Consider the following 13,211-nt stretch of genomic DNA (forward strand, 5'->3'; position numbering starts at 1 on the left):
CAAGCTTCATCAAGTTGATCAAACTTGATTAATACGACCAATCTATACAAAAATACAAGCGGAACATCCTTTTAGTCCTAATTACATAAATCACTTTGTTTTAACTAAACTCTAGCAACACTATCAAATTTCGACCCGCATGGATCGTTAGTCATTTTATAAAACTCAAAATGAATTCTAATACATATCGTACCAAATGTGTGGTTTCGGAACACTTGTAAAGGATGCATGATACAGAAAAAGATACAGATAATAATAAGACTATTTGCAACGATAACACCCCATTCTTCACATAAACATGTTTAGTCAGAACAAATTTTTAGATGTACTTCTCAACAACTCATTTTACCTCCAACGCTATCATACTCCTTATTCACAAACACCTCATTATATCCATTCAATTTTTTTTATTAAACAGGCCCACAATACTAGCATGTGAGGCCTTACAAACGCGCATCTCAAACATACAAGTGAAGCCCCAACGCAAGACATAGGTGTTCGCCCCACAAACGAGGTGCCACCTAAGAACATGCAACCCGCGTTGCGGGCGGTTTAATGAGCCACAAGTTAAAGAATACTACAATAATTACTAATTAGGAGAACAAATTTTAGTTAAATTAAATTAACCACAACTTATTGTACAAGATTTATAGGTTTGTGGAACCACTTTAATAAACGTGTATACACCGATAGGAAAGCAACACGATGGAGAAAATTCCACTTGGTCACATCAAAATGGGCCCACCTTCTCTATTTTGTCTAGGCTTTGTAAACGTTATGTAATATTTATTAATTCATAAGCAATTCTTCTAAATATAAGTAACCTGTTTTGTAACACAACACACCGACCACCGGTTTTTATATTAAGTATAATGAGAATTAAGAAGAGTTAATGATGTGCAAAGGTGACGTGAACCTCTAATAGGTCAAATAATTTACTTATATATGATCAATACTAAAATGTTTTAGTTCATGTTTATATATTTATCATAAGCAAATTAATCAATGGTGTTGAAACTTGAAAATGAATAAAACGTATTATGAAGTATGAATTTAAATGATGTATATGCCAATATATAAATAGTAGACATTTTTGTTTGATAAGATGTCTATTTACAATATATAAATAGTATGAATCGAAAGATGATTTTAGTTATCATATTATATACATAGGGGAGGCATATGCAAAAAACCATTAAGACTCTTAGGAAACGCGAGAAGTCATCATACGTCGCCACATGCCGAGGGGTGGGGTTAAACTTTAAAGTCTCTTACATAAGCTAAAATTATGGTAGTGATAACTATGGGTGTAAACACGTTGAGACGCTAACGAGCTACACAAGATTGACTTATTAATTAAGATGCTAATCTTGTTTGGTGAACTCTTTTCTATAACTCAAAATGTAATATTTCCCAATATATAGGTATGGTTAATAACATGATCATCACTTTGGCTCACATAATCACATTTATGTAGATCATATATATGTTAAGGTAATCCCATCACTGCTCACCATCTCAATTTTCTTAAACCAGGTCTTCGGAGCACACAACTTATTGTCTTTAGTGAATATACACATCGAAAGTCTTATGAAATAAAATGCAAATCATCAATAAATGCATCTTAAGTCTTAAGCCAACCAAATTTATTGTCTAAATATTCAACTGGACGTATAAAGCAAACGCTCATATATCTAAGTTCATGGGTAATGAGACATTAACGGGGTATTATATTATTATATGGGAGCTACAGCCCCTACAAAATACATATCCCCCGGGGCATTATGGAACGTTATAAGAGCATAGATGTTACTTTTTACAGTAAAACCCATATGTGTTTTGAAGTGTAATGATTGAAGTAGCATTAAGAAACATTATCCATTACACATGTTTTTAACCGAAGAAGATGATAATGATGTGACGCAAAATACTCCTTAAATGACATTAAGCGTTACATATCTCCTAAGTAAAAAACAATAGAGCATGGTAAAGAGTTAGAAAGTCACCTTAGCATGCTCAACATATTTGTCACACCCCCAATCTAGGCCTAGGAGTGTGAGCCATAGTTGGTATCGTATTTGTAAATAAATCAGAGTTGGGAATTAATGCGGAAGACTTTATAAAAACAAAGGATCGATAACATAAATATTTACATTACAAAATACGAGACGAAAGTCTCGATTTGTTTTACTTGTTTATATGTTTTACAAAACCACCATATTTTAATATTTACAAAAAGTTATCCGAGCCATCGGATACTTGAGCTTCTCCGTCCTTCAAGCTCTAATCCTGATTACCTGCAAAATGTTAAATAAAATACGTCAGCAACGTATGCTAGTGAATGTGCTGACGCAAAATATTTACTTTACTTGATTACCCCTCAAGACTACATAAGCCTCTAGATTGGCTTAGGAATAATCAAGTTTAAACAATCATCATAAACTCGAGTCTATGCACTAGGTCACCTCAGCGAAACACCGCAGCGATTATGACATAACTTAGGTACCATAAATATACACATGGCCATTCCCCACTCGGACGTAACTTAGGTCCGACCCATCGTGGCTGGAGGTCGTGACCAAGCGTGGTGCGATGTGCCCACCACGTTCCACATATGTAAGGATCCAGACACACATATACCATAGCCTGAGGGTTGACTTATACTCTTATTTATAATGTTTTTAGAGACACGTATCCTCATATAAAGTTTTACACATAACACGTTTGTTTGTTTGAAATCAAGTTTGTAAAAGTGGGCGTATTCACCTTTTCAATGGGATCGGCTTCCAACACCGTCCGTTAATCTTCCTTCGCTATCTCGCACCTATAGTACGAGTATAACATTCATTAGTCGGATACACGATCCGGCTTAAGACCTTTATTCTTATTTATCTCGATGAACCTTTAGTTCATTATTTCTTTTTTACTTTAAAACCTTTAGTTGAAAAAGTAATTCTTATAAACCTTTAGTTTATTTATAAAACCCGACGTTTCTTCTTCTTTAAGAAACGTATTCTTTTCTTTATTATTTAAGTATACTCGTTACACTTAAATAATATATTTCATTACAAAGAATATTCTTATATATATATATATATTTCTATTTATATATATGTGTATATATATTATATCTTTTCTTTTCTTTATTTTCTTTGTTATATCTTTCTTTGATTATCGAGAATAACTTCGACTTAGGGTATTAAGCCCTTTCAATATTTTATTATTATTTTGGTCGGGCATTATGCCTACCTTTGTTGGCTCAATAAACCCTAGTTACTTGAGCAGCACTTCGACGCCGTTTCATCAACACTCCTTTCTTTCAAAACTCTTCCTCCACACTTGGCCCGCTTTTCAAGACACCAACACCCTTAGCACGCACTTCGAGGCATTTGTCGGAACGTCGGGACAGCACTTCCTCTTAGCTCGGAAATGTTGACGGAAAGTGGCACGAAAATCGAGGTAATGGGAACGGAAAACGAGGTTTCGGAGCACGTTTAACGAAGTGGATCGATGGCACGCTTTACGAGGTAGTGAGAGGATCTAGAGAGAGAGTATGTGTGTGAAATTTTGGTGTGTTTGGCTTGAACCCGTGGCTGCTATTTATAGAGCCAACTTTGGACCCCATCGCGGTACGCGATGGGCTCCCTGACTCCCCTATCGCGTACCGCGATATAGGGTTGATGAGTCACAGGGTAGGCCTGCCACGTGGCAGGCGCCGCCACGCGTGTCAACACGTGGTGACACGTGTCAGTTTGTGTCAGACACCCCATCGCGGTACACGATGGGTGTCTTTCTTGACCCTGTCGCGTAGCGCGATGGGCCATTACAACAAATTTTACATTTTAGTCCCTAAGGTTTGGAAATTGGCAGAATTGGTCCCCTGATGTTAGAAACTTGACATTTTTGGCCCAAATTTTACGTGATGTTACAATATTAACCGATTTAAACCTCATTTAACTTTTACCGTTTGCCTTTTAATTATTTTTATTATTATAATAATATTGTTATTATTATTATTATTTTTCTGTCAATATTTTTTATCTAAAGTTATTGCTATCATTATAGTTTTCCTTACGAAAATTATTTTTGATGGCCTTTTTATTCAGCTTTATTATTTATTTTATCTTCTTAGAAGGGGCGGTTTATACATGAACATTATTAGTAGGTTGCCTTTTCATAACTCAAGTATATTCATACCTCAGATTAGAGGTGCATAAATCGGTTTTTTTAAAAAAAAACGGTTCGGTTATTAACCGGACCGGTTTTTTTCGTCCAGGAAAAAACCGGTTCGGTTAATAACCGGACTGGTTATTAACCGGTTTTTGTGTATGAAAACCATAACCGGTCAAACCGGTTAGGACCGGTTTAGGAACCGGTTTGAACCGGTTAATAAACCGGTTTTTTTATTAACCGGTTTTTTAATTACCGGTCTAACCGGTTAACCGGTTTTTTTTTTTTTTTAAATAACCATTATTTTTTCACAGTATAAACAAACCGGTATCTACATGGCAAACCGGTAACTACAAGGCAAAACGGACTGACTCCATTCTTTGCTTTCGTTGTTAGGGTTCTTTGCTTGGAAGATTAAAAACACATAACTTTCATTTATAGCTTTTACATTAAAAATACAAACATTAAATCGTTATCGCATATTCGTAACTCAAAAATACAAACATTAAAGAATGCTTAGACACGATTACATTAACAACTTGCTGTTTCTTACTCATTATTTTCCTCGCTACCCGATCCCGAGCTATTCCTTAGGTAATCGTCGTACGCGGCTTCTTCATCGGTCATTGGTTGAGTGTGTCCTTGATTGACCTCGTCTTCATACAAGCCCGTCTCATAGTCCATTTCCCCCTCGAGTGAGCGTTGATGTTGTGCCCTATCTAAAGAGTCCAAGTAATCCTTGTAGCAAATAGACATCTCTACAGCTGGTGGAGTGAGTCGAGTCCTCCTAATCGATATAACCCTGCCAGAAACAGAAAAAGCAGACTCCGAAGCTACCGTGGAAGCTTGGACCGTTAGTAAATCTTTGGCCATGGCGGCGAGGATCGGAAACTCATCCTCCTTACCTCTCCACCAAGCCAGCAAATCAAGACTTCTAAATTCATCTGGAGTCATGTGTTTCACAAAGTTGGTACCACCATACCTTCCAAGTTCACTGCTTGGGGTGTTTACCTTTTGACGTTTACCGGCGTCTTCCCAAATCATGTAGTACATCCCCATTTCAAGGTCGGTTTGGGATTGGGATTGGGCAACAGCTCTTAACGAGTCATGAATTTGGGAAGACGACCCGTATTTTGTAAGGTAAACATCATACATGTTAGACAATGTGGTGTTGAAAGCATTCTTTAAAGTTTGGTTATAATAGGGGTTTTGATCGTCGTTTAACTCTAGCTCATCACAAATTTTTTCTATTAAAGCTTCAACACCACCAACATTTATGCAAGGGTTTAACGCAGCAGCACATGTCAAAACAGCGGGTAGTTGTTGAAAATATTTTCTAAATTTTTCTTTCATTTTTACACCCATATCAAAATAAGGTGCACCCCTACAATGAAGTTCACTCAACTTTGTGCACATGACAGCAATTTTTGGTAAAGCAATGGGGCTTGTTGGATAGTAAACCCCGGATAAACTAGTTGTGCAAGATTTAAAAATTTGAAGGACCTCCGTAACGATCTCAATCAATAACCAGTTTCTTGGATCGTACGGTGCACATTTACCCCTACTTGACATTATTTGATGAAACGCAATTAGTGATTCTTTTTGTTGGATGGCTTTCTCAAACATATCACAAGTCGAGTTCCATCTTGTTGGACAATCCCAATTGGGCCCCAACCATTGACAATTAGCTTCATCACAAAATTTTTTGTATCTTGAAAATGTTTTATTGTTGCTAAAAACATCTCGTAACATTCTTTTAAAATTGTTTCTTTGCGTTTCGATCACGTTTAACCCATCTTGCACGGCCAAGTTGATAATATGTGCAATGCATCGGCTATGAAAAAACGCTCCATCACAAATAGGTTTATACTTTAATTTTAAATGGCCAACCGCGGCCGTATTGTTGGACGCGTTATCAAACGAAATTGAAAAGATTTTATCTTCAATCTTGTATTGTCGAATGACTTTATCCAAGAGTTTAAAAATATTTCTACCCGTGTGCGGGTAATCAAACAATTGAAACGCAACGGTTCGTTTCATCATTTGCCACGACCCGGGGTCAACCCAATGAGCCGTCACACAAATGTATGAGTCGGGCGAACCATTAGGTACCGACCACATATTCGTTGTTAAGTTTACACCAGTTTGTAAGTTTGAAAAGTATGAAATTAGTTCGGATTTAGCGTTTTTCCAAGCTTTAAGACAATCTCTTCTAAGGGTCGAACGACTTACGTGTTGGTAGCGTGGTTGAACATACTTTTGCATCATCTCCGTGAATTGAGGGTTGTCGAAGTGGTTGAAAGGAAGTGTATTTTGAATCACAAAGTTTGAAAACTGTTGACGTACCGCTTCAAGGTCGTACGTAAACACCGTTCCTTGATTCGTCATCTCCGGCTGCGAACTACTTCCCGATTCGTCCTTCAAGGCCTTGCAAAAGGGCCTTTGTACATGCGCTTTTAAAGTGGAGTTTGCATCTTTGCCATAAAACTTCAAACAATGTTTGCATCGAGCTTTTTGGGTACCGTTAGACATTTCGCATAGGTCGAAATGTTGCCAAACATCTTGGTTTCGTTTCGTGGGGATGACCCGAACGACCGTTTCTCCCGTGTTCGAGGCACCCATGTTGACGGATGAAGCAGCACTTTGGGAGGCCATGATAATCGACTACGAAATAAGAGCGTATGGAGTGGTAATGTGGTATAATTGAGCGTGAGATAACAAAATAATCGCGTATGTAATAAACGTTTAGAGCGTTTGGAGTTGTATAATCGAGTGTGATCTAACCAATACCCAACCTAAGCTATATATAGATGTTTGTGGGGGTAAAATGGGGAAAAAAAAAACGGTCAAAAATTATAAAAAACGGCTATATGGCCGTTACTCAACGGGAAAAAACCGGTTTTTAACCGGTTAACCGGTTTTTTTATAACGGTCAAAACCCGGTTTATAAAAAAACCGGTTAACCGGTTTTTTTAATAACCGGTTATTAAAAAAACCGGTTTTTTAATAACCGGTTATTAAAAAAAACCGGTTTTTTTTATAACCGGTTATAAAACCGGTTTTGGCTCCAAATTGTGTAACCGATATATAAACCGCCGGTTTGTAAACCGGTCAAACCGGTTTACAAAAAACCGGTTTTCTTAAAAACCGGTTTCCGGTTTAAACCGGCAAACCGGTTCGAGGACCGGTTTTTTTGACCACCTCTACCTCAGATAGAGCTACAAGCCTACAACCGTACATTGTCAGTCTGATGTTCGAGAAAATAATAAAACAATACAAAAATGCATATACAGATTGTTAATAAATATTAAATACTAAACAAGACAAACTGAAGTTTTAGAAAATCAGCTTTAACTCAAGCTTTTATAAGTCAAGCAAGACAAACCCGAATTTAGTCGAGCTCATGTAAATCAAACGAGCCCGAACGCCTTCCTATCCTCACACACAACCTCTCCCCACCGTTCTCTCCACCTAGCACAAGAATGCCTAATCCCCTTTGAGATTGTCTTAACTAACACAAATTTATTTTAGGAAAGAAAAATAATAATTATGAGGGGAAAAGTGCACATTAAAATAGTGGCTCCTTGTTTTTAAATTCACACTGCCCATCTCCTCCAATCATATTCCACCAGCAACTTCTAACTTTCTTTCTCTCTCTCTCTACATTCATTTTCTTGAAGTTTGCTCCTTTACCTTCTCGCCTTCATCATCTCTTCTCTGTTTTCCCAAAACACAAAAACATTTAAATTCACCAACCAACCCTTTTACCCTTTAAAAATCCCAGTTTCCAACACATAATATTCACAATCTTTTTCATTTTAGACACCAAATTAACTTAATTCTGTGTATTTTTTCCACTTTTTTTTTTCAAACTACCAACTACCCATTTCACCTTTCCAAAACAAGATGCCAAATAATTCATCAATTTCCAGTTTTGGAAACCATGTTACCAGTTCATAATATTCAAGATCTCTGTTTATTGTATCTAGGGTTTCTCTGTTTCTTGATTGTTCTTGATTTTAACAATCAAATATTGGATACTTCATCAATTTGATTTCTCAAAAGTGGGTTTTGTAAGGATTTGTAAAATAATTGGTGGGTCGAAGAAAAAATTGGATTTTGATTGGTTTAATCCTTGCATTTGTGTGAAAAACATTTGTTCCTCTGTTTCCTCTGTTTTTCGGTTTGTAAAAGAATTGATTTTGATTTGAAGAATTTGGAAATTATGAAGTGGGAAACGGAAATCGTGTCAAATTCGGCTAATTGGATGATGGATGAGAGTTTAAAGAGTACAATTTGGACTCCTGCTGAGAACAAATTGTTTGAGAATGCTTTGGCAAAGTTCGATAACGATACGCCTGATCGGTGGCAGCGGGTGGCTGAGATGGTGCCTGGGAAGACTGTGGCGGATGTGTTGAGGCAGTATAAGGAATTGGAAGATGATGTTAGTAGTATTGAAGCAGGGTTTTATCCAAAGTATAGGTATAATAATAATGGTAATAATAATGTTAGCAACAACACTAGCTCTTTCAGTTTAGAATGGGTGAGGGTGAATAGTCATGGGTTTGATCAGAGCAAATCACTGCAGTATGGTGGCGGTGGGATGAGGTCTCAGTTGGCGGCCGGGGTGGCCGGCCGCCCTATTGAGCAAGAACGGAAAAAGGGCGTTCCTTGGACCGAAGAAGAGCATAAGTAAGTCTACTCTATTTCTTCGTTTTTTTAAATGGACGGTACTATGTAGAGTTTTATTTAAAAAAAAAAATCAAAGAACAATTACTCAGTTCTTTGATTTTTTTTTCTAGGTAAAAGGGACGATACCCGTGAAGTTTTATTAATTTTTATTAATAAAAAGAATTTAGGAATATAAATTCTTTTGTTTCTTTAAATTTTGAAGAATGTTTCTTGTTATTTGATATAATTTGAATTCAGTTTTGTTTAATTTGTTTGAAATTTGAAATGAGTATTTGGGAATTTGATTGTAGATTGTTTCTTTTGGGGCTAAAGAAGTATGGAAAAGGAGATTGGCGAAACATATCGCGAAATTATGTCGTGACAAGAACACCGACACAAGTGGCAAGCCATGCTCAAAAGTATTTCATCCGGCAACTTTCTGGTGGAAAAGATAAACGAAGAGCAAGTATTCACGATATAACAACGGTCAATGTTAACGAAAGTCAACTTTCTTCACCAAAATGCAAAAGATCATCACCCGAGGAATGTAAATTTAAGTGGAATCAACCTAATGCTGGCGGTGGTGACGACAATGGTGCCTCTACAGCTTTCCTCCAAACAAATGGTAACAACTTTACTTCTCAATACCGAGGTAATGTGGGGTTTAGAATGGGTGGCAGCGGTGTCAGTGGCGGTGGTTTAAACGACTTTTATGGTGTACCGCAAAGCACGGTTTTTCAAATGCAACACGCGATGCATTACCCTCATGTATGATCAAATGTTTTTAACATATTTAGTGATTTTGGAATGGTTGATTTATTTTTGGTTTGATTTGAGTAGTTTTCTTGTGGTGTTACCCTCATGGTGCTTATGGTATATTGCTTATGGTGTTAACTTGTTATCTATAATGTGAATATTGTAAGTAGTTTTTAGCACCTTATGATTGTATAGTTTTGTAGCACCTTATGATTGTTAATACTCTTTATATATTGCTTTATAACAACATTAAAGAGTATATGTATGCTTGCCATAACAATAATCCTTATAGGTTTATATTTTCATAAAATAAAATTACTCTTCGGAAAAGACAGTTTTTCTTCAAATTATATATTTTGCATTGTCTTTTTTACGTCTTTGTGCATAGCCGATCAAAATAAAGTATATAAGTTATCGGGCGACCATCAGAATACCATTCTTGACTCGTGTATGAATTTTTATATAAAAAGTGAAACGACTAAGTGATACGTGGATAATGATGCTAACTTGGTTATAAATATTGATCCTTGTATCAGTTCCAAGATCCCGCATAGTGAATCATGATAATGATATATAATAGTACCTTAAACTCACCAATGTGGTTTTCCAATGTGCTAACATGTAGTTGTTGATTTGGACTAATATTTGATTATCACGGGCAAATCCAAATTGAACCTAACACATTTAGGACCACAAACATATTCTACTTTTTCCTTTATCTTTTTAAAATCAAATCAATCAACATAATTTAAAAAAAAAATATGTCTTTTCTAAAATCCGGTATTTTATTATTCTTATTATTAATTCCTAATACTGTAACTATTATTGTTGTTATCATTGAAATATTATATTATAATTTCTAGAGATTCATATTGGCTATTTTTAATTTGTTTACTCATAACAGAAAACTTTTAACTTCATAAGAATGTAATTTTTAATTATAATCCAATAGCTATTTTATATTTAAAATATTAAAATAGACTTATCTCAGTTGTGTTTAATTAACCATCTATTTCGGAGAAAAAAAACACTAATGATTGTTAGTCCAACTGATCAGAAATGAGAAGGTTTATCCACTTATGTGGCCATGTGGGGTTCCTGCCCGGGTGGTCCAAGTTCGATTCTAGGCTAAGGAGAAAATTTAGGATATTACCTTAAATATGGTGAGGTTATGACCCATTTTGGGAGAGACCTTGGGATTCAGACGCGGGATTTGGTGATTATAGGATTTGGCTAATTGCACTTGATCTACGCCATTAAAATAAATAAATAAAATCTAAAGGGTAGGATGATCCATTTAATGTTAATAACTTCTTAATATATATATATATATATATATTTTTTGACTCAATTGAAGTTATAAAATTATTATTTTCTATTCGAGTTAGCTTTAACTAATCCTTTTTTTAGCACCAGTCCCAGTTTTACATTTTGTTTGGTGATGTGACACTCACTTAGTGAATTTGTAGTGTACTAGTGTGTCAATTGTCAAATAGATATTTAGTTGTTGGTAACATTTTTAATCTATGCAAGCATCATGAGATTGTGACTCTAGCCAACCAATCTCATGAAAGCAAAGGATTTTTATTTTGTTTTGATATCTTCTATTTTTTTACACTATGTAATATCACAATTCTTCTCACAAATCATTACAATAAATGAGTAAATTCCCTTGATCAATTTATGGCAAAATGACATTTGTAAAAGTATATTTATCCGTTATATACAAAATGTGGACACAATAATTTACTAATGTGATTTTTAGTGTGAAGCATGCAAAAGATGCAAGATGTGATCCATGCATTTTTGAACGAAAGTGGATAAATTATAAATGTTTTAGACGCATCATTGTAATGGTTTAGCGTACCATTATAATCATATAGTTCATTTCTGCATGACCTTATCTCTTTATACGTACGTGAAACCTGATTTGATTATAACTTTGAGTATCTTTTTATTTCCACTAAATTTTGACATGTGAAATATTTTTGTTGATTACTATATATGTATATATTTTCTTTTCAAATTATACAACACAAACATGTTATTCAGACTCTAACGCGCCACATAAGAGACAAAACTTGGACTGCTACACGCCACAAATGATACATATATTGGAAAATTATGCATTATTTTAAACTCTTATATACGCGAGTCGTCTTGAGAAATTATGCGAATCCATCGCCACCCTTCTCTACAACTGCTCCCATGATTCCTAATTTTGATATTAGAAATGTTGCATAACAAAGACAAATGTTCAATCCAAGAACAAAGATGCTCCATATGCGGAAGTGATGAAGTGGGTTGGAGTTAATTAGTGTTTTTGGATAACAAATTACAATGGAGAGCCAAATGGTTTGTTGAATTATATGCAATCTCAGTTGTACATTTGGTCAGATGGTTATTGGAGTAATCTTTTTAGTCAAATGGTTAGAGAATAGAACTTATAGAGGTTATTTGATTGGTTAATTTGGTTAGTTACATGATTTTTATATTTAGCCACCCTTTACATGTCACTTGATCACAAGTATATTCACTTTTCAAGTCCCCACCCATTCACCAAAGGAACATGATGCATTTTGATGCTAAATTATTATCACCCTTGCATTTTCTTAGTAAATGACAAAATTAACCCTCTCCAACTTGCAAGGCTAGAAAATAATTTAGAAAAATGGTATCTTTACCCCCACATACAAAGATTTAGATACCCACAAGATTTTTTTCTTCTTTTTTAAACGCCTACAATTATAATTATTATTTTTTAAAATAACATTTAAAGGGGAAAGAAAACCAAAATTAGATCAACAAGCAGGGCCGGCTTCGAGAAGATGAAAATTTTTTTGGCCCAAAGGCGATATTTTTTTTCGGCCTTAAGTGAAGGAAACATTTTATTGGGTTTAAAAAATTAAATTTTAAATGGGCTTTCTTGTTTATATTTGAGTTGTGTAAAAAACTTTTGTATAAAAATAAAATTAAAAATGTCTCAAATAAGACTAGTTACCACAACCTCTTAGTTAGATGTCATACCTCTTTATCACTAGACCAAGCTAGTGGTAATGTAATTGTGTTGAAACATTGATTATACATATTTTTTTTTTCATAAAAATAGATATAATTTTAAAAAATATATATATCTTTCGGGCTTAGCAAGAATACATAATATTGGATCTATGGCTCTCGATTACCATGCCACCCCTCATGGCCGGCTCCGTCAACAAGAGGTTATTTAACCAATCAATGAAATATATTTTTGTCTTAGAAAATCTAATATAATAACATAAAAAGGAACAGTTGACAATGTCATCAGAACTACGATCACGTGTCTTCGACAATATGTTTAGGAAACTCTTACAATAATTGAAATGTTTAGTGTTTTTAGTTTTTTTTTTGTTTAAACTATTTATATTATTATACACACATATTATATTTGAACAATACGACATTTGACAAAGTAATCTTAGTGTTTTTTTTAACTTAAATACCATTATATTTATTCATCAAAATAAATAATACCAAATAAACACCAAATCATACATTATAAATTTCGTATTAGTATATTAGACACTCTGTTTAGTACTACTTTGAATATGACTTTGATACAACATTTAGGGGAA

The 13,211-nt window shown here is 34.8% G+C and overlaps 1 protein-coding gene across 1 annotated transcript; it reads left to right on the top strand.

Annotated features, from left to right (window-relative positions):
- Positions 1-8,198: 8,198 nt before the first annotated feature.
- LOC143576798 (transcription factor DIVARICATA-like) lies at positions 8,199-9,813 on the top strand. The gene is made up of 2 exons (XM_077060821.1): positions 8,199-8,862; positions 9,153-9,813. Exons 1-2 carry the CDS (start codon positions 8,396-8,398, stop codon positions 9,613-9,615), a joined length of 930 nt encoding a protein of 309 aa, XP_076916936.1. The 5' UTR covers positions 8,199-8,395; the 3' UTR covers positions 9,616-9,813.
- Positions 9,814-13,211: the final 3,398 nt, after the last annotated feature.

The sequence above is a fragment of the Bidens hawaiensis genome, unplaced genomic scaffold (genome assembly GCF_021521415.1).
Source record: "Bidens hawaiensis isolate Kalapana, Puna unplaced genomic scaffold, B.hawaiensis_p1.1 tig00028303_1, whole genome shotgun sequence".
NCBI classification, from domain to species: domain Eukaryota; kingdom Viridiplantae; phylum Streptophyta; class Magnoliopsida; order Asterales; family Asteraceae; genus Bidens; species Bidens hawaiensis.